At 38.0% G+C, this 27,681-nt stretch overlaps 1 protein-coding gene across 1 annotated transcript in view; it reads left to right on the top strand.

Annotated features, from left to right (window-relative positions):
* antxr2a (ANTXR cell adhesion molecule 2a) overlaps positions 1 to 27,681 on the top strand; it is a 50,375-nt gene that overhangs the window by 2,156 nt on the left and 20,538 nt on the right. Inside the window, exons 2-16 of the mRNA XM_081366774.1 lie at positions 45 to 116; positions 2,067 to 2,138; positions 2,373 to 2,454; positions 2,882 to 2,986; positions 3,074 to 3,142; positions 3,422 to 3,502; positions 10,335 to 10,395; positions 10,557 to 10,652; positions 11,776 to 11,845; positions 15,738 to 15,816; positions 15,971 to 16,066; positions 19,869 to 19,919; positions 21,192 to 21,287; positions 22,681 to 22,854; positions 23,037 to 23,117. Coding sequence (XP_081222900.1) covers positions 45 to 116; positions 2,067 to 2,138; positions 2,373 to 2,454; positions 2,882 to 2,986; positions 3,074 to 3,142; positions 3,422 to 3,502; positions 10,335 to 10,395; positions 10,557 to 10,652; positions 11,776 to 11,845; positions 15,738 to 15,816; positions 15,971 to 16,066; positions 19,869 to 19,919; positions 21,192 to 21,287; positions 22,681 to 22,854; positions 23,037 to 23,117 — 1,285 coding nt within the window. The remainder of the gene's footprint in view (positions 1 to 44; positions 117 to 2,066; positions 2,139 to 2,372; positions 2,455 to 2,881; positions 2,987 to 3,073; positions 3,143 to 3,421; positions 3,503 to 10,334; positions 10,396 to 10,556; positions 10,653 to 11,775; positions 11,846 to 15,737; positions 15,817 to 15,970; positions 16,067 to 19,868; positions 19,920 to 21,191; positions 21,288 to 22,680; positions 22,855 to 23,036; positions 23,118 to 27,681) is intronic.

Here is a 27,681-nt window from a genome sequence, read left to right as displayed (position 1 = left end):
TTTTTTTTTTTTTTGCTGACATTGTTTTTCATGCTTCGTTACAGATCTTCAAGCGTGGGGGAACACTGGGGTCAGATCTATGGCTTCGTCAAAAATCTTACAGAGAGATTTGTGAGGTAAATATTATTGCTTTATTTTCTTTTATTGTTTTATGTCAAGTCAGTTGTACAGTAGCCTAATGATTCTGAATGTAATTCCCAATCCACCACATCAAAGGAAGTCAGCCATAACAACCTGAATCAAAGCTAAATGCTAACTTGGCTACACAGCAGCTACACATCTGGTTCTGAGATGGCCCTACAGTGGGGGGACTAAATGTATTTAAAAAAAAATCGCCAGATGAATGTGAACTTATGTAACGTTGACTCAATGTATGTGCCAGTACAGACGGTAGCGACCTAGCCAGAAGAAAGCAGTCTGCTTGAGAAAATAGCAAAGGGAGCAGGTGGGAGTGGGTGGCAAGGAGGCTCAGTCTTCTGGGCTGTGAGAATGGCCATTTGCACTGCAACCATCCAACAGCACACTTATCCCTCACACATGAAAGGAGAAGACGCAGCCAATGTACTTTAAGTCATGAGTGCAGGAAGACCAGTGCAGTCTGCCATAGACTTTGATGGTCTTCTGTTGTGCCATGTGGTCTGTTTTTAAGCGTTGAATGGACCTGGTGTATAATATCTTTGAGAATTATCTCGAAAAGCTGTGCAAAGGGTTCCCGTGTTGTTTAATGGTGTAATAAGGGACCAACCCGAAAGATGACACAAGTAGTTTACAACACGTCTTTATATTTTCAGGAACATTCAAGGTCAGTTCCTTTTCAGGGCAATTATTTGTTCACGAGGGGATCGTAATACCATTTGGCGATTCATTGTTATATTTATCACTCAATCAGCCTGTGAAATGTTCAGTCCTTCTGCCTGTTCTTCATTTGTTTTTTTTTGCTACCAAAATGGGGCTGCTTGAACACATTTGGATGTTCTCCCTGAGTATCTCATGTGGGGGATGGTTGTGGATTGGATGTCATTCTGAGTGAGAAAAAGCAGCACCTCTCCTTATGCTTAGTCCTGAGACCTGACTTCAAATGTGTAGAGAAACCCAACATGTTCCTATGCTGTATCAGATTTCATGACAGAATGTTGTGAAAAAGACCAACTGCTTAATTGAAATGTACTTGTCATTATCAGCTATACATTTTTTTGTCAGATTATGTATCAGTTTCCTCTGAAAAAAAAAAAAAATGTTATTCCAATATCATTAAGAAACAAAATCCCTGTTTTTTGTAAACTAGCAGTTTTGTAAATGCATGATAGCATTAGTGTTAAACTATTGAAATAACTGAAATAAAATAAAATGTTGTTTCTTTGGCAACTAACTGAAATGAGAAGTTGAATTGTTAAAATGACTAAAGCTAAAGCTGAAAAAAAAAGACAAATAGAAAAACAAACATACAAAACTGGAATACATTTTGAATCGCATGAACAAAGAAACATACCGTAATTAATGTCATTGTTGTACTTTTTGAAAATTGACAGAGGTCCAAAAAATGCAAATCTTTATTGCATCACTGTTTTTCAGAAATGTCGTGTGGCTGCTTGTTTGTCCTATTCGTATTACGAAAGGTAGGAGGAATAAATATAGGAAGTGACAGGTATAAATATAATCACCAACAGGATGTATGCATGAATCACACATGACAACCTGTTTCCTGTCTATATATCAATTAATCACTTCCTTGGTCCAAGCAGAAGAGGGGTTTTTTCCCAGTCACAAGCTTTTATTAGCTTGTCACATTGGCTATCTTACTCATAAACCAACTCTGATGATTGTGAAAGGAACATGAGGACAGCAAGACTTTCAACATCACAGGATTTCTCTGATAGCATCATTTGCACCAATGCTTGTATTTAGCTTTATTATTAAAGTATACATATATAAGTCACTTCTGAAGAGCTTTTTTACTTTGGTACAAAAAAGAGATGTGTATAACTAGAATGTGCAGCTGTACTTGATTTTCCATTTGTCACTCATCTACAGCGTTTTTCCATTTTTCTCATATTTTTTCATTCCAGTCCAAATATGCGAGTGTCCTTCATAGTGTTTTCATCAAGAGCAGAGTTTGTGTTACGGCTCACTGGAGACAGGTATGGAATCAGGCTTGCATGAATTATTTGCAGTCCCTAGTGTAAGAAAGCTAGTAACACGCCATGTGTTTGTGTTGTATAGTACATTAAAGACGAGTACATATTTATAGTGTAAAGGTTTCCTTCATATGTAGATGGGGTTCAATGACTCTTTAACATGACCATGACATCATATTGCATGCACATGCACATACACTCACACTTATCAGAATATTTCTTGCTTTTCATTATCAGGGGAAAAATTAATGAGGGCCTGAGGATTTTAAGTGAGGTCAATCCAGCAGGAGAAACCTATATGCATGAAGGAATGAAATTGGTAAATATATGAACAGACTCAAATATATGAACAGTGGAATGAAATGTGCATTTTTATAATTAATTTATCTAAAAAAGAAGAAGCTTTTTTTCATGTTTTGAGGAGTGACTGAAAGACTCAAATCAGCTTGACTGACTGTATTTCCTGTACTTCAGTCTTTTACTAGACTAGAATAAACAAAATAAATCTGTAAACTGATTGGTTCCCCTCGTGACCATGATAAGGCATAATTACATCTACTGTATATAAATAAACACACCACATTCAGTGTCCTGAATCTGGGCTCAAGTTGAGTTCTTTATTACAATGATAGATACATTATATATTTTTATATATTTATATAAATTACTGTGCATTTTTATCCCTGCAGTTTTTGAGAAAATTAGGTTTCTACCAATACAACTTTATAACCCCTTCTTCTTTCCAGGCATCTGAACAAATGAAAGAACAACTTAAAAAGTCCTCTAGTATCATTGTGGCCTTAACTGATGGAAAGCTTGATCCATATATCTATCAACTCACTAAGGACGAGGTGAGCTGTTATCTGACACTTTACATATTTTTATACTTTTATAGCAACAAATGATTTCGTCGTTATGACTGTATGTTGTGTTTATAGGCTGATATAGCGAGGAATTATGGAGCTCGTGTGTACTGTGTTGGCGTAAAGGACTTTGATGAAGAACAGGTAATGTTGGCATTCCTGCAGATTTTAAAATAATGTACATACTACATGCATGCACAGAATCTATTTGCAAATAACACTTCAAATGCTCTCTAAAGCTCCACCAAGTGCAGGGGTTTTGCAGAGTTGCCTGTAACTGCAGGACTGCTGCTCTTTTCCTGTTTCTGTAGCAATGACAAACGGAGGAGAGGAGGAGTTAAAGGAGAGGAAATGTCAGCACTTTTTTTTTCTTGCTTGGCTATCAGCCCTGTTATTATTATCTTTCTATTTGCCTGCCAACAGCTCGCCGATGTGGCTGATAATAAGGAGCAAGTGTTCCCAGTCAAAGAAGGCTTTTATGCTCTCAAAGGCATCGTTAATTCGGTAAGTTCTTCATGCCAGGTGCTCCCATCCCAAAAGGTGTGATAAATGCCTCTGTGGTTTTAGTCCAGGAGTTCTAAAAGTGGGCTAAAAAATGTAGGTCCCTATGATTTCCACAATGCAGAAATGTATAATGTGGAATGTCACATAATCTGGCAAATTTTGGATTAATACATCAAATGTACACTTAAAGGGTTAGTTCACCCAAAAAGGAAAATTCTGTCATTAACCCCTTAAACCCTGAGCCATTTTTGGAGTTTTTTTGTCTGAGTGACACACAAAAAAGTAAAGACTCATAACTTCAAAACTATAACAAGGAGAGTCAAAAGGTAGGTATCGTTTGATAGAACTCTTTTCAAATTTTTTGAAAATATAAATTACATTACATTTGGATATTCTCCTGCCGAGAAACTGCTGATAAATACAAAAAAAAAAACATATTTTTTTTATGATTTTGCATATCTCTCTTGTTTGACATGCAATAACTCGGGGAGGAAATATGGTAGCACAAATTTTCTTTTTTGGGGAAGTACCCCTAAATGTGAGCTGCATCTGAATCAAATTTTGTGGTGATCGCATAAAGTACTCAAAAGTTACAGCATTTGGAACAAAGGTAGCCTTTTTTTTTAGTCCTCACACATTAGGAAAGCAATAAAAAAAAAGAGTTTTCTGAGTGACATACACAAAACTAAAGACTCATAACTTCAAAACTATAGCAAGGAGAGTCAAAAGGTAGGTATCGTTTGAAAGAACACTTTTCACATTTTTTGAAAATATAAATTAAATTACATTTGGACATTCTTCTGCCGAGAAACTGCTGATAAAAGACAAAAAATAAATATAATTTTTATAATGATAATGCATATCTTTCTTATTTGACATGGAATAACTCAGGAAGGAAATAAGGTAGGAGGAAAATTCTTTTTTGGGGAAGTCCCTCTACATATGAGCTGCATCTGGATAAAAATTTGTGGTGATTGGATAAAGTAATCAAACGTTACAGCCTTTGGAACCAAGATAGCATTTTTGTTGAGACCTTGACGCCCCCTCATGGGCATTTTTTATAGTGTTTCACCATGAAGAATATCTTGTCATAAAAGCAATAGATAAAGTTAATTTTGGGCTCATTTTAATTGTATGAATATGCTGTAAAAAATGAAGTGCCATTTTCAACGATTTTTGAATGTTTCGTGAGATGTATGATGTTTTTGGCACATTGCAGTACATAGTACAAAAAAGTATTTTATAGATTATGAATTTTTTTTTATATCTTTATCAGCAAATAACTCAGCAATACTTTGGAGTTTTTCAAATAGGCTACATTCACTGTAAAGTTCAGACTCTAAGGTTTCAAATGACACCAATTTTGTTTGAATCAAGGCAATATTTTTGAAAAATATGATAATGAATATTTTCGCAGCTAGGGGGCGCCATGGGTGGCGCACACGGGCGGTACACTCCGGTTTAGAGAGACTAGTCAGCACTCGTTCAGAGTTGATCGAAGTGGTTAGATTCTTTAAAAAGCTGAGATTCTAAGCTTTAAAATGATACATATTTTGTGTTATTCCACGTTTGAAAACGAGCGCGGACGGTTCCGGGAAAATTGGAAAACACTTTGCTCCCCAGAAGGATGAGAGACTTGTTTTTTAGCCAAGTATGCATTACTTCGTGAGGAATATCTCGTGATCAAAGCAATGGATTCTGTTGTGTGTGGGCTCTTTGTAATCGTGAGAATCTGTTGTCAATAAAGATGTTCGATTTTTCACAATCTATGCATGTTTCATTGAGTTATGAGCTGAAACGTCACATCAAAACAACATAGCATCACTGCTATTGCTACTTCATAGGTGCGCCTCTGGTATTTTTTTGTGTCAGAACGCTATAAGGAAAATCTTTAGACCTGAGTGATGGATTATGGTGTGTTTGGGCTCTTTTTAATCGTAACATTCTGCTGTAAATAATGATGTGCCATTTTCCACAATTGATGCATGCTTCATTGAGTTATGAGTTAGAACGCGACATAAGTGCTACATCTATAATAAAGATCTATGTGCGCATTTGTGTTACAACTCCACGAGGCATAACTTTAGATATGAGTGATGGATTATGCTGAGTTTGGGCTCTTTTTAATCGTGAGAGTCTGCTGAAAATAATGATGTGCATTTTTCTACGATATGTGCATGCTTCGTGAAGTTATAAGTAAAGACCAAACGCGAGTGCTTCATGAGTATATATTTGGCTAGGTACGTCTTTGGTATTTTCTGTGTTAGAACGCCATGAAGAATATCTTTAGATCTGACTGATGAGTTTGGGCTCGTCTTAATCATGAGCTCCTGCTGTAAATAACGATGTGTCATTTTTCATGATCGATGTATGTTTCATGAAGATACGAGTAAAAAGGCCAAGTCTAAGCTACCTCGCTTGGCTACGTGCGTTTGTGTATTTTTTGTGAATTAGAACTCCATGAGGAATATCTTTAGTTCTGAGTGATGGATTACGTTGAGTTTGGACTCATTTTAATTGTAAGCATCTGCTGTAAATAATGATGTGTCATTTTCCACAATCGGAGCATGTTTCATGAAGTTACAAGCGGAAATGTGTCTAAAATTCAGCATCCATATATGGTTTACCCATGGGTCTCTTGAGGGGCTTATTTTACAAAAACCTTGCTCAAGTTTAGTAAAACCCTGAAACAATTATGCTTGTTGTATTCTACTCATTGAGACCTTTCAAATGACATATGACACAAGACTATCTGAGCAGTATGATGTTTTTGACACATTGCAGTACATAATAATTTCCTCTTCCTCATAAATTATGTATTAAAAAAAAATCATTTTATCAGCAAATAACTCAGCACTACTTTGGAGATAATCATAATGGCTACATTCATTGTAAAGTTTAGACTCTAAGCTTTCAAATGATGCCTATTTTGTGTTGATCAATGCAGTAGTTTTGAAAAATATGACAATTAATTTTTTCCATAGCTAGGGGGCGCCCTCCGGCGGTATAATCCGTTCTAAAGGAATAACTCAGCACCTTTTAATAGTTGGATAAAATGTATAGGTGCATTGAAAAGCTGAGATTCTAAGCTTTAAAATGATACCTATTTTGTATCATATCATTCAGTGGTTGCTTAGTAATTTGATTATGAATTTTTTTCATGGGGTGCCGTCCCGCCGGCGGGACGCTTAGGGTTTAAGGGGTTAATTACTCACCCTCATGTCATTCCAAACCCGTAAGATTTAAAAAATCTGTTCTGCGTATAAAGCGATTTTGTCTCATCAGAAAGTTTTGACTAAACAGCTCAATTCATATAAATTAGTTTTGCAATCTCTTTATGAACTTTTTGAAGCGTCAAAGTGGTAGTTGCATAGCCGTCAATGGAGGGACAGAAAGCTCTCAGATTTCAGATCTTCATTTGTGTGACAAAGATGAACAAAAGTATTACGGGTTTGGAACGACATGATGGTAATCAAATGATGACAGAATTTTCATTTTTGTTGAACTAACCCTTTAATTAAATTGTGATATGTATTAGCGTCTGTAAATATTTAAGCTCAAAAAGACTGCTATTTAAATATGAAGTCTGCATGTTCTGTTCTGCTCTGTTCTGCACGTCTTGTTCACGTTCTCTGTGTGAATGAGCGCCACAGGCAAGCATTTTCACATACTCAAGCACGCAAGATGCTCTTGGTGTTTTTAGCGTCTGCCGTCTCACTATATAAGGACTTGAACACATGCGCTTCATTTCCAGAACTGTTCTGAGAGTCACTTCAGCATTTCAACATTTCATTTGATAAAACTATCATCATATCATATGCACAAGGTATTCACGACAACCCGTCAAAATAAAGGGTTCGGTTTAACTTGAAGAAATGATATCAGAAATATATTGTTATTGCACCGTATAATGTACTTCTCACAGTAATAATAAATAAAAATTAAGGAATAATCACAATTTTTCGTCCATGTTTTAATTTAATTTTAGAAATGCGGCCCTTTGCCAAAATATAAAATGAAGTATTACTTTTTCATTTGAACACATTTTTAAAAGATTAAATCTTTGAAATATTAGCCTTCATTTCATTATTGCCTTTTTGACAATAAATTTGTATTAAAATCACTGTTATAATTATGGGGGGGTCTTTGGAAAATGTAAGGGGTCCCTGGCCCCAAAAAGTTTGAGAGCCCCTGTTTTAGTCGACTAAGACAGATCCTTTCTTAAGCAATCATTTACCCGACAATTTCTTTAAAGAGACTTGCACTAGACTTATCATGTGAACAGCCTCCTGGAGCAAAAAGGGGTTAAGTGCCTTACTGATGGGAAAAATGCTGAGAGAAACTACAACAAGCCCATGTTTTAACCCTTAAGCCACCCGAGTACTGAACTAAAGTAGACCATTTTACTGTATATATATCTTGTGTTCTTCGATATGGACATATTTTTGCAATTAAAAATTGGCTTCAGACAGATGTATGATGCTAAAGCAGTCCAGATTTGTTATTTGACTAAAGTAAAGTTTTTAAAAATGCTGTTTTGCAAAGCAACTTTATAAAATATAGCTTTTGAAAGCTTTTGGTTATAAAGGACTCTGCAATAATGTGTTTGTGAAGCGGATTCATCTTACACAAGTCTGTTGACAATTCATTTGTGATACTTTCCATTTGCTTCATGATGCTTTGAAGTGTTCCTTGTCATGGCATTTACCGATGATGCGGTTTAACATTGTAAACATGGTTTGAAGACTGAACATCATCTGCCATCAGTAAACCATCAACAGCTGAGGTCAGTGTTGTTGAACATGGGCGTGTTGTTTTGTGACCACAGGAATCAGTTTCTGGGATATTTTTCAGGTTAAGTCATGCAAGACAAAAGACAGGACCTCCTTGTAATTTATTGTTTTGTTCAGAGAAGAGATATTGAAAAGGACCTATCATCTCGTTACTTAGTTAGCTTGTTTGGCCAAATGGAGTTTCAGGCCCAGCAAAACATAGGCATTCTCTAGTGATTAGTAATCTTGGAGGCTGGGCTAGTTGGCCTCATGTTGCTCTCTGCTCAGATTTCCAGGATTTGAGATCATCTGTGCAGCTTTGCAGTCCGGGGCTAAAGTAGACTTAACAGAGATTTTGCAAAAAGCAAAAGCCTAAAGAATAGATTTATTCAGGCCTATTTTAATATTCCAAGAATGTTTTGATTGATGGCAGTTTTTTATATATTTTGTGGCCATATCATAATATTGCATGATATGGTTGATTGGTGCATATCTACTCTACTGTTCAAACATTTGGGGTCAGTAAGAATTTTTTTTTTTTTTTAAAGAAACTTACTATTGCTCAAAGAGACAGAAAGAACTAAGCATGTTTTTCTCAGTAAAATACATAATGTTGACCCAGTGGTGATGTGAAAGGGAAAGATTCTGCGGTCAGATGAGGTCAAGAATATTTTCAGCCAAATTTGTAGTGCTAATTCTCACACCGCTGACATCTCGGCTCCTATACATCATACAGTGAAGTCATGGCAGTATCATGCTGTGGAGCCGTTAGAGAGGAACGTCAAAGCAAAACACTGGAGAAAACTGAAGCTTAGAGAAAAAAAAAAAAACTCTTTCAGCAGGATGGTGATACAAACACAAGTCCAAGTGAAAAAAGGTCAATCCATTTGAGAATTTGTGGCACTGCAAGAATGTGATGGATGGATGGATGGATGGATGGATGGATGGATGGAAAGATTGATAGATTGATAGATAGATGGATGCTCTAATGCTTTAAATCTCTATATGGATGGATGGATGGATGGATGGATGGATGGATGGATGGATGGATTGGTGCTCTAATGCTTTAAATCTATTTGTCTATATAGATGGATGGATGGATGGATGGATGTTCTAATGCTTTAAATCTATTTATCTATCTATATAGATAGATAGATAGATATATAGATAGATAGATAGATAGATAGATAGATAGATAGATAGATAGATAGATAGATAGATAGATAGATAGATAGATAGATAGATTTGTCTATCTAGATAAATGGATGGATGGATGGATAGATGGATGGATAGATGAATACTCTGATGCTTTAAGTCTATATAGATGGATAGATGGATAGATAGATGGATGCTCTAATGCTTTAAATCTATCTGTCTATCCAAATAGATAGATAGATGGTTGGTTGGATGGATGCTCTGATGCTTTAAGTCTATTCCTGTGTATAGATACCTGTCAGAGAAAATAAGTTGAAACGTCTTGCGATGAACCTCCCTTGTATCATGCCGTCTCATAACTCATTAAAGAGCCATAAAGACCATCCTGAGTATTTTTCAGCCTTGACGTTTATTCAGTGTTCCTTCTCCCCTTTAATGATAGCAGAGTTTATCAGGTGTCATATTCAATCAGCCTGTTTTATACGTGTCCTCCACTTCAGTCTGAAGCCTCATCTCCGCTGCAGGTGATTCGGAGGACCATATCTTTCTGTTAATGTTGTCTTTTTGCCCGTTGTGTACAGAGATTTGCATAGTTTGTCCTCTGTTGATTTATGTGGATGATGGGAGAGGCGATGGTGGCCTCTCACAGGCCTGTTTATATGATAATGTCAGCCTGCAATCTCTAATAGAGCTGAAGAGGGAAAATGGCACCGCATAATTTCCCCATAACGGCTGACACGGGTCTATCCCACACCGCACTGTATGTGATGCTCGTCTCATTGAGCTTGATTTGGCATAGCAAACATCTCCGGCGTGAATGCTAAAGACCCGGACACTGTGATAGCTGATATAGTGATTCAGCAGTGACAAGTACTGATTTGAATAAATATTTTTTTATCGTTCAGATCCTCAAGCAATCATGCACAGAGATCCTAACAGTGGAGCCATCCAGCGTCTGCGTGAACCGTAAGCATTTCAAGGGCTTTTACAGCTATCAGGGTGGATGAAATTGCCTTTGTGTGTGTGTGTGTGTGTGTGTGTGTGTGTGTGTGTGTACGTGGTCGTTGATTTGGGTGAACGCCCAGGAGTGCTTCTCATTATGTCCTCATCTGGTTTACATACCACAGAGTCCTTTGACATTGTTTTAAGAGGGAACGGGTTCACATTGGGGAGACAACCAGAAGGAGTTGTCTGCAGTTTCATAGTGGATGGGGTTACTTACAGTAAGTATGATTATGCCACATATATTGTCCTTAGTCTTACCCTCAAGCTTGATATGATATTGCATAGACAAAGCCAAATGATAAAAGAGAGATGTTGTGTCTGTGAGAGTCAGTTGTATCATACAGGAACTGACACGCTGGTCACACCTAGGATGCAATGCACCTAAGTTGCAAGACGTTTTGTGGCTTAACTGTCACTTTAGGTTACTAAAGACAGAATAAGATACTCAACTAGACCAACAAATATTTAAAGCAGTGGTTCTTAACCAGGGGTCCACTGGGGACCATAGCAAACTTCCAAAAGAGCTGCAGGATGACATAAAATTATTTAAATTAATATTAATATAATTGCTATTATTAATAAATTCAAACAATCTAACTTAACTAAAATGCTCTGTTTATGATGGAAAGACAAAATCATTGATACTCATAATTTTTATATTATATATCAAAAATGTTGAGAACCTCTCATCTAAAGCAACAATATTTTCGTGCTAAATTTTCTCAAAGGGATTGAAAATTTTTCCCCAAAATTGAAAAATTCTGTCATTTACTCATTTAACGTCGTTCCAAACCTGTATGACTTTCTTTATTCTATGAAACACAAATGAAGATGTTTTGAAAAATGTTTCTTTGCTTTATTTGTTGTCCATACAGTGAAAGCCAAGGGGGTCCAAAACTATATTTGACACCACTGACTTTCATTGTATCAAGACATTTTTCAATACATCTTCATTTGTGTTTAACAGAATAAAGAAAGTCATACAGGTTTGGAACGACACAAGGGTGAGTAAATTATCTTCATTTTTGTGTGTGTGAATTGTTCCTTTAAATGTGTATAACAGTCATATGCTGTAAGTTCACTATACTCTGCTCTTTAGTGCTGTCCCTATCAGACACGGAATGGTGTTTCCTTTAAGAGTGCAAAACCATTAGACGACAGATCCCCATATGGGATCCACATGTTTGCTCACTGCTATTGTAACCAGACAGGAAATACATAAACGTTGAATTCTGGGTGCCTTCAGCAGTGATGCGGCAAAGGAATCATTTTCAAGTGGGATGAAAAAAACCTAGTTTGGCAACGGATCATAACAAAATCAACTTTCTATTCATTTTGCAGAGGAAAAGCCAAGCAAGGTGAAGGATAACTATGTCCTGTGTCCTGCTCCAGTGCTGTATTCAGTGGAACAGTGAGTATTTATGTTTCATAAAGCAGCAAGTGTCATTAAGATCTCCAAATGTACAGAAAGCATGCATTGAAATCAATTAAATGTATCTTGCATAATTTCAACCCCACTTGAACAGACTGTTACAGCCTATCGTGCATACTTTGAGCTGCAACATTATGACCCATTAAATTATCATGTGATATGCCAGCCTAAAATGTCATGTTACAGCATTATGTTATTGAATTGACTGAGACGCAGCACCCTGTGTAGATCTGGGATTAACTGTGAGCAGCTTGTGTGAAATTATGGTCCGACTTACCTGGGACGTTTGATCCCCTATACGTGGTCGCCGTTCAAAAGGCTTGCTTAATTAACTCTTGGCTGGCAATTGTGACCCATTAAGTAGTTTGCTGCTATGAACGGCTAGTAAACACATCTGGTGGAGGGCTTTAAAAGGATGTGCGACAGATGCACTGATTCCCTTTTCCATGCTCCCATTTAAATAATTCACGATGCATTGACAATAGGCAACCACATAACACCTGCATCATGTCTGAGCGCTAGAAATTTCTCTCTCTATCTTTTTCTTCCCCTCTCTTTCTACCTCTCTGTCCAGTTTGCATTGAGAAAACTGCCAATTTCTAGCATTTTGAGGAATGCCACCTAGAAAACCAGTTGTTAATGCCATTTATATCATATTTGCAGACATACTGTATATGAATTGTCCTGAACAATCCTTCCTGGAACAGACCACTAGGGAATATCAGAAAGTGTCTTTTCTGAGGCATTTTGGGATTCAAAGGGTCTTTGTGATTCAGTGACGTATCGCCAGATATCAGGGTCTCATCTGCAGCGACAGCTGTTGGTTCGTCAAACCAGGATCAAGGGCATCTGTCAGCCTGCCCATTAGCGCTGGCCGGCCCCGTCCCTTCGAGTCATTGGCTGGAGGGGGTGAGGAACTTTTGTCTGGCAGCAGCATGTCCTCACCTGCGTTTTCACAACAACAGCGGAGTGAGAAAAATAACTGAGGGACAGACCTGACACCTGCCTGCAGCGCGAGTGGTGGAACGTGCCTCATCAATAATCAATCTGATCTGTCAGGCCGCCATTTTAGTTCCATCTGTGTAGGGGGTGGGAGATGCAGCCAGTTAACATGGCAGCGCTGCCTCCACAGGAGCTCCTACTCTCACTCTGCTAGATGATTAAAAGATGGTTACTCTTTCCAAAATGAAAGGCAATGTTGTACTGAATTGGTTTATTTATTTTTGAATCAAAGTGTGATGTTTTCATATCTGGATATGTCACATTGGATTTTTCACTAGTGCTTGGAAGCTACTTGCCAAGCTACAAACCAGTCATAATTCGAATTAGCTAATCTAGATTCAGTCCATTCTTTTTGGAAAAGTAGTTCTACTACCATTCAAAGTTTGGGGTCGGTAAGATTTTGTAATGTTTTTCCAAGAAGTGTCTTTTGCTCTCACGGCTGCATTTATTTGATAAAAAAAAAAAGTGAAAAATTGTTGTTTACAATGTGCTATTTGTATATAATTTAAAATTAAAAGCTGAATTTTCAGCAGCCATTACTCCAGTCTTCAGTGTCAAATGATCCTTCAGATATTCAGAAATACTGATTTGAGGCTGCTTAATATTTTTTGCCGAAACTGTGATACTTTTGTTTAAGTATTATTTGATGAATATAAAATTCAAAAGAGCAGCTTTAGTTTGAAATGTAAAATATTCGTAACATTATAAATGTGTTTACTGTAATTTTTGATCAATTTAATGCATTATTTCTAAATAAAAGTATTCATTTATTTTAGAAAGTCTTACTCACCCCAAACTTTTGATTGGTAGTGCATGCTACAAGCTACTAACAAATGGCTTGCCAAATTGAAGCGGCAAATGTTTTTAATTATTGTAACTGATATCAGTTAATATAATTTATTTTTCTAATCAGAGCAGACACAAAAACAATTCGAAAATGAAATGAAAAGTAGTAGTAGAAATTGTATATCAGTATATCGCCCACAGACGGATTTAAAACTATGTGAATCTAACAGATTTAACTTCGGAAAGTTAAGTCAGACATGCGTGTCGTCGGTGCTGATGCATATGTTAGGCCTTCAATAATGCAGGTTGTTCGCTTTTATTTGAAAGGGAAGTTAGAAAGCTCTTAGTGACACCCTTGTCATCCCATTCAGCTAGCTAAGTCACGTTCACTTTCCATCAGCATGTGCTTTGTGACAAGGAATCGAACTCGCACACCACTCTCAGTCTCTTGTGGTGCCATGAGGGGCCTTTTGTGATGGCAAGAGCACTTGTGTCCATGTGCTTTAGTTATTCTGCTAAACTTCTGTCACATTTTCTTCTTCTCTGCATTTCTAGACGAAAGAATACCGTTCAATGAGGCAATCAGTTTCAGGAACAGCTTTGTATGTTTAGCACAGGATTCACCTGTTTTCAGTATAAACATAATCTGGAGGCTTTTGGGAATGCCTTTTAGAGTGTACCACCAAGTTTCCTCTGATATGCAATGTTCTGTCACGCATTGTGGTTTCAGAGTACCTCTGAAGTTAAATAAATCAGCCTTCATTGTTTGTGATGTTTGTTGCCAATTGCAATGTCCAAGAATACCGATTGAATGTTGTCAAGTCTCACAAAGCATCACATAAATATTTCTCCAGAAATGCTTTGTGTCCACTACAAACTGCACAAAAATGATCTGTGGAATTTTAGACCATCCAGTCAAGTGCAAGGAAATAAAATAATTTAGTCTTAGATCACTTTTCATCCTTCACCAAACATACATATATCCAGCTTGATTAACAACCTGCCTGCCATTTGCATGTATTGAGTATGTCAGCTGAATTAGCCTCTCTTTTCATCCATTCAGCACACGGACCTAGTTAACATGCAAAAAACCCTTTACAAGCTTCCTCCTGCCTCAAGACTAGGTATTTCTAAAGGTAATGACAGTTCAAGCTAATATAATCTAAAAGTCCTCAAGAGACCAAAAACGCTACATTACAGTGCAGGAAGAGATTGTGGTTTGCGCTGTAACAGGAAACACCTTTTAGAAAGTTAGTTCTTCATTTGGTGGTGTTTGTGAAGGAACCTTGCTGGTCTCATTAGTGGGAATGCTTTGCGCAAGACCCAAACGTTAGTGGAATCTTTGTTGTTTGCTGTTGGTAACTCTTTCTCTCCTGTGTCTCTACTGCATCATCATCGGCTCTGCAGACAGTAGCCTGTCTTTTTTACATATTCTCTCATTTTGGGAGGGATCTCAGGCGTTCAGTCAGTCGATTTCCTGCTTGAGGATTCTCATTAGCCCCATGGTAATTGTCTCCTGCATAATAGACATATGGAAATTACAATGCCGTTCATCATTAGTGCTTTAATTGCGAGCCACCTTCAACTCCCTCCACAGTAAATAAGAGAGAATTTCCAACAAATTCTGTAGGAATTAAACTTCAAATAATTCTCATGACACCAGTGAGCATCACTAGTATGTTTTTTCCCCAATTCAGTTTAGCTTCTGTTAGTTTTAATTTTGCATGAATTTATTTTAATTTCTGTTTTTTTTTTAAATTAATTAAAAACAAAGTATTTTTATTTAGTTTCGGTATAGATTTTTAGTTTTCTTCCCTTTTTGCATAAAAATTATCCAACACTGCCTATTTTGACACTTGTTTTATCAGAAATTATACTCCAAATAATCCCTAACTAGACTCTTCCCTATTTTAGCTTCCTCATTTCTGCTGTAACTATCATCACGCTGCCATATTCATGGACAGATCTCTTCATCTATAGCTGAATTTACTGTTGTTTTATTTTCACCATTTATTCAAAGCCAGTGTGACTCAATATGACCCTAAACACACCATCCCATTGTGTTTATGTTCTCTTCCTACAGACAAATGGAGGTCCTGATCAGTTTGAACAGTGGCACATCGTACCTCGCCACACCTTACACCATAACTGCCTCCACATGTGTAAGTCAAACATGAGATCGGAAAGAAAACATCCATAATGTCTCCTTATCCTATAAAATAATTTAGAACTAAAAAAATTGGACTATAAGTAAAGTCTTTGGAATATAATTTATTTCACATGCAGTAATTGTAAATATTCCCTCTCTCTCATTAGTCGGACGGCACAGTGGTGGCCATTGTGTTCTTGGTGCTCTTTCTCCTGTTGGCTTTGGCTCTGATGTGGTGGTTCTGGCCTCTCTGCTGCACTGTCGTAAGTGTCACATGTCTTCCTGCTCTCAGTGCCAAATCTCAAGATTTTGTCCCTTTTCTCACACAGAATCTGGATTGATTGGGTGGATACTGGAATTGAGATTAACATGTTTATCTTCCATATTTATAATTTCCTATATAACACTTTCACTGTAAATTATCTTTTGTTTTACATAATCTGGTTACAGTAAAATAAGAAATCAGCCTTCTAAGGAAGCACAGTGCATAGAAACCGACCATACCACATCCTGACTATACAAATATAGTATTTAAAATGTGCAAAAAAAAAAAAAAAACAGAAGTTATTTTTCCTACTTTGTGAAAAAAATTTTTTTTTACCCAAGTTTGGCTGCAGACTAAAAATGAAAAGTTCGCTCTCCTATACTAATAATTAAAAAGCAGCAACACTTCTCAGGCTCTCATGCACTTGTACTGTATATATAGATGCACTAGAAGCTCTAGAGATAAGATCTAGAATTTGTGAAGCTGGCGAGTATCACTATGGCAGTCACGCTGCACAACCAAATGATATGCGCCACCTCTCTTTGAGAACCTGGTGGGAGCCATTCCAGGATGAGATGGAAGCATATTTTGGAAAACCAACAAAGGCATTAAAATGTAAACCCCCCGCAGCATGTCTGGACTCGGCCCTGTTTGTCTTGGTGGAGGAGCTGCTGTTCCTCTCCATCAGGGACCCCGGCACAAGAGAAGGGCCATGTGTGCTTTGTTAATATTTAAACTCAGCCTTGCCAGTTTTCAGCAATCAGAGAAATACAGAAGCACCTCATCCCCCCCCCCCACCACCACCACCACCACCACCACCAGTATATATATATATATATATATATATATATATATATATATATATATATATCACTCACCTAAAGGATTATTAGGAACACCTGTTCAATTTCTCATTAATGCAATTATCTAATCAACCAATCACATGGCAGTTGCTTCAATGCATTTAGGGGTGTGGTCCTGGTCAAGACAATCTCCTGAACTCCAAACTGAATGTCAGAATGGGAAAGAAAGGTGATTTAAGAAATTTTGAGCGTGGCATGGTTGTTGGTGCCAGACGGGCCGGTCTGAGTATTTCACAATCTGCTCAGTTACTGGGATTTTCACGCACAACCATTTCTAGGGTTTACAAAGAATGGTGTGACAGTATGCGGCAGTCCTGTGGGCGAAAATGCCTTGTTGATGCCAGAGGTCAGAGGAGAATGGGCCGACTGATTCAAGCTGATAGAAGAGCAACTTTGACTGAAATAACCACTCGTTACAACCGAGGTATGCAGCAAAGCATTTGTGAAGACACAACACGCACAACCTTGAGGCGGATGGGCTACAACAGCAGAAGACCCCACCGGGTACCACTCATCTCCACTACAAATAGGAAAAAGAGGCTACAATTTGCACGAGTTCAAAATTGGACAATTGAAGACTGGAAAAATGTTGCCTGGTCTGATGAGTCTCGATTTCTGTTGAGACATTCAGATGGTAGAGTCAAAATTTGGCGTAAACAGAATGAGAACATGGATCCATCATGCCTTGTTACCACTGTGCATGCTGGTGGTGGTGGTGTAATGGTGTGGGGATGTTTTCTTGGCACACTTTAGGCCCCTTAGTGCCAATTGGGCATCGTTTAAATGCCACGGCCTACCTGAGCATTGTTTCTGACCATGTCCATCCCTTTATGACCACCATGTACCCATCCTCTGATGGCTACTTCCAGCAGGATAATGCACCATGTCACAAAGCTCGAATCATTTCAAATTGGTTTCTTGAACATGACAATGAGTTCACTGTACTAAAATGGTCCCCACAGTCACCAGATCTCAACCCAGTAGAGCATCTTTGGGATGTGGTGGAACGGGAGCTTCGTGCCCTGGATGTGCATCCCACAAATCTCCATCAACTGCAAGATGCTATCCTATCAATATGGGCCAACATTTCATTTCTAAAGAATGCTTTCAGCCCCTTGTTGAATCAATGCCACGTAGAATTAAGGCAGTTCTGAAGGCGAAAGGGGGTCAAACACAGTATTAGTATGGTGTTCCTAATAATCCTTTAGGTGAGTGTATATATATATATACAGTATATATAGAGTATGTGCAGTACATAATATATAATATTAAAAAAATCATTACTGTTGGATAAAGGCATCTGTTTAATTATGTTTTGATAATACATTCTTAGGTCATTAATTTGTTGTTTTACTGCAAACAGGTTAATTTTATGTTAATGAAAATGCACCATTTTAATTTGCAAATATGCTGCCTGCTACTTGTCCATGATCATGTTAAGCCTGGAAAACAGCTTGACACAACAGTGTGTTCAGAGGGGTGAAATGGACAGATTATAAACTCCAATTGGACAATTATCCCAAAAGCCATATGGGGATGTTGCACCGCTGGACTGTGATTGGTTGATTCCACAGCTGTGCCACTAGTTCTTAGCCCCTCGTGCGAGTGTCAGATGGCTAAGTACACTGACATTTTGGATTTAATTATCAGCTCTTCATCGCCTGAACCACATTTAAAGGGTTGTCCCGGCTTCACATCTGTCTGTCAGGTAGTTTGAGAACCTAACAGCCCAGCATGTCATTTGTGTAATGCCTTATTTATCCCACAATATGGCTGGCAAATATAAATCTGCTCTTTAATTACTCTGTAAAAAAAAAAAGAAGCTAATCCTTTAGCACAAGGTTCTGTCCAAAGTTATGTTAATCATAACACACTGGGGCCCCACGGACGGATAGGACTGGATTTTCCAACAGTCAGTTATGAGTCAAAGAGCAATTAATTAACTCTAATAGATCATTTTCCATCATTATAATGGTAACAATGGCGAAATGGTATCAGTACACTTTAATGTGAATGAAACAGCTGTTCTGCCCATGATATGTGATGATTAAAAGGCATTTTTTCCTGAAAACTAATTTAGTAAATGCTTAACCTGCAATGGCACTGTATGCATCTTTCATGTTTAATGAGACAAGGCTTGCTTCCATTTTGGAAAGCAGCTGCAATGGAAGGTGTTACATGGTTGACAAGTGAAACATGGTCACATCCAAGGCGTTTTATCTAGATTGTTGGAGTCTATTCTGTTACAGAGGTTCAAGTTTTCAAATTGCATATGTAGCCATTACATTGCAGTATTTTAACATGATGCCCTTTTAACATGACCCAAACTCACATTTGTCTATTAACACATTTACCCATCACATCCAAGAGTGGTTAGATGTCAGGTCAGTTGATAAGCAGTTTGCTGAGCAGTCACTACTCTGACAACACCAGAGTCAGAGGATGCCAAAGACATTCCCAGTGAGGAAGACATCTTGTCTGTGAGAGAAGTCACCTGCTGAATCCAGCGTAGTGTTTCTCATGACAGATACGCTGTCACAGAAAGTGCTACAGGAAGACATTTCATCCTGTTAATGCTCCTCTCCTTTGCACTAGGGATTGACCTGGAGTGAAGCCCAAGTTTCCCTTCTGCATTTCATTGCAGCTAATTAATTCCTCAGGACTTTATGATTGGGGGAATGCAGGGGATTGAACCTCATCCAATTAATTAAGAGATAAACGGACCACCATGCTCACCCCAAAGACTCCCCTGTCAACAAGTTGATTTTTGGGCCTTCTTTATTTTGCACCAGGGGCCTACAGCGTTAGTTTACAAGCAGACCCTGTAATCAATTGTGGTGGTCTCAGGCTTCAGTTGTTCAATTGTGAATAACATCCGTAGACAGCGATAACTAACTTTGCTTAATTAACTTTGAATTTTTTCCTCTCTCTTCTCAGGTTATTAAAGACCCACCCCCTCAAATAACTCGTCGATCTCCACCTCCACCCGTAAGATTCTTTTTTGTATAAAATATAAATGTTTTTTAATAAAAAAAATTTGTAATCAGTGTTTTTTGAATGTATATACTTTTGATATAAAATACATATAATTATTTTATAGAATACATACAATGTTTATTTACTGTTAATTTGAAGGTATTATTTTTAAAATATTTTAAATATACATGAAAGTTCAAAAGTTTTGGGTCAGTACTTTTTTAATTCATCAAGGAATCCTGAAAAAATCTGCATATTAGAACGATTTCTGGAAGATCATGTGACACTGAAGACTGGAGTAATGATGCTGAAAATTCAGCTTTGCCATCTCTGGAAAAAATTACATTTTAAAATATATTAATTTGAATTAATATTTGACAGTATTACTGTTTTTAATGTATTTTTTTATCAATAGAGTAGTGCAGGTGTGACGTCACTTAGTAGGCTAACCGGCTGTTAGAATCACATTGTTTCCCTTGACAAAAACCCAATAGGATTTTCCCATAGGCTTTTGGATTATCACTTAAAGCAAGCTCTGTGATCAACAAAAGTTTATGATACTTGCGCGTTTTGTCCATCAAGATAATTATCACAGATGAACACAACTTTTATGAATTTTGAAGCCTAAATGTAGTCGCCTGAAGTAAAAAGCTAAAGGTAGGCTACAAACGAACTACACCACGGTCCCACAAATTCAACGTCACCATCACTAACCTTCTGACAACTCTTTTTATCTAGAAACATTTTTCCAGAACGTTTGAGTTAGATAGTTTATGAGATCACAATTATAAACATAACAAGGCTTTAAAAGTGGACTGAGCCTGTTCGGCGTGATGACGTTGAATCTCCTCGACAGCCTCTGTAGTCCCATTTAGCAAACAGCTTAAAAAAAATCACGAATTGGGTAATACCATAGACTGTAAAAAAATAGGGTAATACTGATGTATATTATGTTGTAGAATAAAACGTGAAAGTGTATTGAGCTTGTGTTCACCACAGACCTTATTTGAGCCATTTAACCAAAACCCCATTCAAAGACTCTTTGAACGCTTCCACGTTTTGGCCTACAAAGTAATGTCATAACTGCACCACTCTATTGCAGCCTTGGTGAGCAAAAGTGACTTCTTTTAATAACATAAAAAATCTTACCGACCCCAAACTTTTGAAAGGAAGTGTACATAAAGATTGCAATTACGTATCTGCTCTTGTATTTGCAATGCACATATTTCTTTGAGGCTTTAAGTCTCAATTTGATTTATTTTCTGTCCATATTTATTTTTTCAGATACCAGAGCCAGACCCACTACCCAAGAATAAGTGGCCAACTGTGGATGCATCTTACTATGGAGGAAGAGGAGCTGGTGGAATCAAACGCATGGAGGTGAACGTTACATTTTAATGACGCCTATAATGATGTGCAGCCCCCTGATGACAGAAAAGGTTTTAAGCATTTTCCAGTTGTCTACCACCACCACTTTCTCTCTCTCAGAGTGTTCATGACTCTTCAAGCAAGTGGGTTTTAGGAAACTTGGACCATTCTTGTTTTCTTTGGCTTTCTCTTACCAGTGACCATGAACTGAGAGTTGAGCAGGAAATTGAAAATCTGGAGTGGACTTTGAGCAGAGTAATTTTAAAGTGCTTTGATTGGGGTCACTTGCACAATATATTGAAACCATATAAGTTATTGGCTGATATTAGAGATTTCTGTCATTTTAATATAAGCCATTCATGTGTTATCGGATATAACATGAAAATAAATATCGGTATCATCCCTAGTCACCTGCTCTGTTCCAGTCTTTGCATTACTTGGATATATTGTTGTAGAAACAAAAATTGAACTAAGAAAGCATATTGTTGTCTTTTGATCCACACAAGAGCACTTGTTCTTCTGTCCTGTATGAAAGCCATTGTGTCTGTGTTGTCAAGCTCAGCACACCTCAAAGTTTCTGATAGAATGTAGCACAGCCCCTGACTGATGGTTTTGACGTGACAGGGCCCTGCCAGTTCGGCCTCAATGATGTCCCGCTGTCTTAAGTCATGTTGACGCTAAAGGATTGAGAACTGCTGTGACGAGATTAATTCCTCTTGCTTACTTCCATTCTGTCATTCAACTTTTGTTCAGCTGAAATGTGCTACTTGGCACTGTATCCATCTCAAAGCTGGTTTTAAAAGGGATATTTGTTTCATGTTCAGCCACACCTCCTCCAGTCTCCCATGTAAAGAAGACATCACTGAAGTTCCTTCTGAAAGCTTTGGAAACCGTTTCTACTAACCTTTCCCATGAGTGTGCAAGGGAATGAGAGGGCTCAGGGCTTACTGAGGCACAACTATCTTTTAATGTTTCGAAAGCTTTCATTCATCCAGACAACCTATCTCCATTTCTGAAGCTATCTCTGGACCTGGGGAGGAGGTTTACCTAAGTATGCCTACTTCCTCTTTACTTAAAACACATGCTGACGTGTGAAGAGGAAAACATGGGATGCAAAGAATGTTTTATTAATTGAGAGTTGTTGCAGATTGGAATGTCCAGGGATTCTATTGAAAAGCTGTTCTATATTGATGTGACTTAATCTACAGCTTGAGAAGTGCACTTTTAATTAAGCCCTTTTCAGTGAGGGACAGGCCGCAAACTAAGAAAAAGTACTTTATTGTATATATATATTTTATGTATACTTTTTAGTTATACAATGTAATATAATATAATATAATTTTTATAATTTAATACCTTTTTATAATATAATACCTTTTTTTTTTTTTTTCAAATATCTGTGTAGGTCCGTTGGGGAGAGAAAGGGTCCACAGAGGAGGGCGCACGGCTAGAGAAAGCCAAGAATGCAGTGATATCAATACAAGAGGAGGCCGATGAACCCATGATCAAAAAGCCAACTGCACCCACATACCCACCCACATACAATCAACCTGAATCCAAGTGGTATACTCCAATCAGGGTGAGTCACTTCCTGTTGCAGTTGAGGCCATAACCATCTTTCTGTCTCCTCCCTTTCCTTATTTTGAGTTTGTCTAAGTCCTCCTGAAAGTTTCACTCTATCATTTTTGAAGCCTTTGCTTGAGATGAGTGGAAAAAGAAACCAAGCTAAGCCACATATTGGTATTTCTTGTTTCATCATAGGGCCGCCTTGAGGCACTTTGGGCTCTTCTGCGGCGGCAGTATGACCGAGTTTCACTCATGCGCCCAACGACCGCAGATAAGGTAAGCCACAGATGGTTTACCCCAATACAAAATTTGGAAAAATTGCATACTACCAAAGTAGAGACAATCAGTTTTTGTACATAAAGCATGGGTGTCAGTGTGTGGTGTAACCGTTCAGGGGATATTTATGAGTCTGTGAGTTTGTGTGTATTAAATGCGTGCAAGTTTCACAAACCTCAGTTGCAAAGACTCACAACAGGATGTGACTGTCATGAACTTGTGCTGCAGACACTTCCTCTTTTGTAACTTTTGTAGTGCAATAATAAATGTGCACAAAAAGTCCTAAGAATGTGCAAAAACAACATTCAGAGGCATTCAATTTAAGAACAGAATGTGCTGTTTTGTTTTCATTGTTGTATAGATTACCACACCATAGAAAAGTTTCTTATGCTTACCAAGGCTGCCTTTATTTGATCAAAAATATAGTAAAATAGTAATATTGTGAAGTTTTATTACAATTACAAATAACTTCTCTATTTAATAATTTAATAATTTATATAATTTATAATGTATTTCTGTGCTGGCAAAGCTGAATTTTCAGCTTTTTTCAGCTGATGTAGAAGGAGTAGTAGCACTGTTTAATATTTTTTTAGGAATATTTGTCACGATATTTTGATAAATAAAACTTTCAAACGACTAGAATTTATTGGAAATAGAAATCTTATGCGACATTATAAATGTCTTTACTGTTTACTTTTCATCAATTTAATGCATCCTTGGTGAATAAAAGTATGAATTGACTCCAATATTTTGAACGGTAGTGTATATTAAATATGAAGTGTACTTCAAGTGCATCATCCTCTTGTGAGACAAGAGAAAATTAGCAATGAAGTAAACAGGCTTCACAAGTCTGTGCTGACTACGTGTGCACTAGAATTGAAAAAAAAAAAATTCAAAGTAGTGCACAGTTTGAAGCATTTGTTTGGGTTTGTTTCATCTTGGAAAAAGTCCTCACTGCATCCGCGGTGCTAGTGCTCCCATTAGCTGAAATATCCCAGTCACGCTTGAGCCACTTGTTCTGTTTTACTTTCTTCAAAAGAACTGTTAAAACCTTTGTAACTCAATACATCTGAGATGAGGGTCTGGAGCCTCCGAGCGGGACCCTGGCACACTTCAGTGAGGCCACAGCTCGATCGTGCAGACTTTCAAGCCCTTGATCAAGTGCACTGGGTGCAGGGATGAGTTATCAAAGCCCGAGGAGTCCCTCGCCAGAGCCAAGGTGGGCCGCGTACTCTCAGCTAGAGAGAGGGGGGCTTTGATGCCCGACAGGAACCCTCGGGGGTCATGAATTTTTCAGCGTTGGATCCGTGGGGTTACGAGGACTCATACAGGTGTAAGGAAGCAGGTTGTCACAGACATCTGTTCAGCTCGGAGACCCCTCCCGGCCCCTCCCCCCACTCCGCCCACAGACAGACTGCTGGATTGTCAGCAGATGTAGTTTTTTCAAGACAGCCTGAACACTTTCTGCTCTCCCATTTACCGCCTGAGGGGCTCCAACACCAAAGGTAGAGCGGAGGGTGGACACAGCTGCACTGCCGAACTTGCCTGGGGCACAAATAAAGAGATCTAATGTGGTTTGACTGTGTTGTTAGGGAGACCGGGGAGCCAGAGAGGCACTTCAGAGCCAGCTTAGCGCTGCAACATCTGCCGTCAAGTTTCCGGAAAGAGCGGCAGGGGACAGCAGGTAGAGAAGGTGGCAGCGCGTCAAGGGCTGGCCTATTACTGGCGGGGCTCTTTTGAACGCACGCCCGCCCGCCCGCCCCTGTGTTTCTCTCTCTTTCTCGCTCCCACCTCTAACTAACAGTCTCGGCAGGGCTCGGTATTGTTTTACAAAGCAGCAGTCTGCAAAACACACTAATAAGCACCTTTATAAATGATACATTAACATACATTAACCCCAGAGAGCTGCCACACAAAGTCAAATTCGAGATGGGACCTGCAGAAAAGGCTTTTGTTTCTCCTGCTGCTGTGGGTCTTAAAAGGATTGTTCACTCAAAAATTACAATATTGTCATCATTTACTCTACCATTCAAACGTTTGGGGACAGTAAGATTTTTTTATGTGTTTGAAAGCAGTCTCTTATGTCCACCAAGGCTGCATTTTTTGTTTGATCAAAAATACAATAAAAATACATTCGTATGTAATGTATTAATGTGATGGCAAAACTAAATTTTCAGCAGTCATTTATAATTTTTTTCCCCAGGACTATTTGTTGAATCGAAAGTTAAAAAGAACCGTATTTATTTGAAAAACAATCTTATTTTTATCATTATAAATGTCACTCTGGTCAATTAATTGCATCCTTGTTGAAGTATTAATTTCTTAAAAAAAAAATAAAAAAAACTTATTGACTCCACACTTTTGAACTGTATGGGTAAATATGAAGTGAACTTTACTTTAATCAAGTGTATCATCCTACAAAATTAACCTTGAAGTAAATAGACTTCATGCTGTTTACTTGCACACTATGATTTAAATTTTTATCTTCCAAAATAGGGCACCATTTTGTTTGGGGTTGTTTTAAAATTAAATGATAGTTCACCCAAAAGTGACAGTTCTATGATCATTTGCTTATGTCATTCCAAACCTCTATGACTTTGTTTTGTGGAACACATAAGATGATAGTTTAAAAAATGTCTCCTTACAGTGAAAGTCAGGTGGGGTACAGTGTTGATTTGTACTTCATTGACTTACATTATATGGACAAAAACAGTTCAAATTGTGTTTCTCAAAAGAACGCCATGAGAGGGTAAATGATGACAGAATTTATTTTTTATTGCATTTTTTGGGGGTGGTATGGGAGAAATGATGATAACTGATGGTGATTATAGATGGGGTGATTTTACAATATTCATTTTCAAGACGTCGTTCCGCAGGATTTTTTATATTTTGAGGAAATCAATCCTCATTTTCTCTCTGGTTTCAACTCCCACACTCTCTTACTCAGGCTGAGCTGATATTGTCAGATGTTTTGAAGCCAAGGCAAGCTCAATGTGTAATACAGACATGGTGCACACACAAGATTTGCAGATTGCAGCCCCCACACCCCCAGAAAGCATTGTTCAAGACGTATAATGTCACTTTAGCATTGCCTCTGCATATATTAAACCCTATTAAAATCATCCTCTGTATAACACATACCTTATTAGCCCATGCCGACTGCTTGCCTCCTTAGGGCAGTGCTGTAATGAGGTGGAGTGTATTTTTAAATGGTGTAAATTCCGACCTCAGACAAAGAAAACATGTCAGCTCGCAGTCCCGAGGCATGGTGCTCGTGGCGGAACTTTCCCCGGCAAAAATAAATAAATAAAAATGTACTGTTGCGGCCCAGTGTGACAGCATCTTAATTTAACAGTCATCGGTCACATAAACAGAGCGGTGGGAGCATTTTAATTAAGAGACTGCAAGCGGGCGGCACGGCGGGGCCAGCTCTTGAAGAATGCCATTATAGAAGCAGGAGAGAGGAAGAGAGGGAGGCAACGCTGGCATGGAGAAACAGCGACGGGGTAGAGGACGAAGGAGAGAGTGAGAACAAGAGAGAGAGCGGGGGAAAATTAAGGCTCTAGGCTGGCGGGCCGGGTCCCTCAGGTCGGAGGCACACATGGCCAGGCTTAGCCGCAATAGTGTTTAAGAGCCCAGTCTCATGACTGGATTAGGGCGCAGAGCGGCAGACCGCGAACTGTTTGTGTTTTACCCCGGGAGCCAAGAGAGTGAACAGTGTCCTAATGAACTAGCAAGGCCAGTATGAAGTGGGTCTGGCTGCTGTAGTGAGGGACAACTGCCTAATGAGCAGAACTGAGCTGCGCTGAACAAATCAGCGATGCAACAACTGTCAGAAAATGTGGTTTGCTTGGCACTAGGTAGAAGCAGCCTCATTTAGATATGCAGTATGTGTTGCCTTTCATGTTCCTTTATGAGATTTTTTGCAATGTTAAAATACTTTCTCCTATTCTAGAGACTAAGCCATTTCTAGGCTGATTTCCCTAAAATGCGTAAAACACTGTTGCTCTTTGGTTATCAAAATATCATTGCAAAAAAAGCATTTTGTTATTTTTTTTGCCATCTTTTTTAAAAATTAATATCTAAATATTCTTCGAGATGTTTTCAAAGAATATATCTTGAATTATTACCCCATTACCAAATGGTTGTTTTTGTGTTTTAAGCATACATCGAACAACATTTAGCGAGGTTTATGCTTAAAAAAGAAAGACAAGAATGAGGGGAGAAAAACTTCATTCAAAATGAAACATTTTTACATTTTAGGAACAAATTTTACATCTCAGATGTAAAATTTACGTCTTTTTAGGGGATTTTTTTATAATTTGACTTGATAACAAGATTAAGATACTGAAAATACAGATTTTTATGTTATTTTTGCAGTGATTGCACTCATTTTTATTTTCCAGTGATTATTATGTTTTTTAAGCATCTCGACAGGCTCAACACAACAACATTGACTCAACCAGTGGTGTTAGTTTGAGGCAGGGGAATCTGTTTAATCTGATTTAACAATTATAACTGCAATTCCAGTTAGTGATGCTGTGTGCAGACATGAATCACTTCA

This window comes from Scardinius erythrophthalmus (assembly GCF_964197995.2).
Source record: "Scardinius erythrophthalmus genome assembly, chromosome: 5".
Classification (NCBI taxonomy): Eukaryota; Metazoa; Chordata; class Actinopteri; order Cypriniformes; family Leuciscidae; genus Scardinius; species Scardinius erythrophthalmus.
The sequence above is the reverse complement of the archived record's forward strand: the minus strand, read 5'-3'. Positions and strand labels throughout refer to the sequence as shown.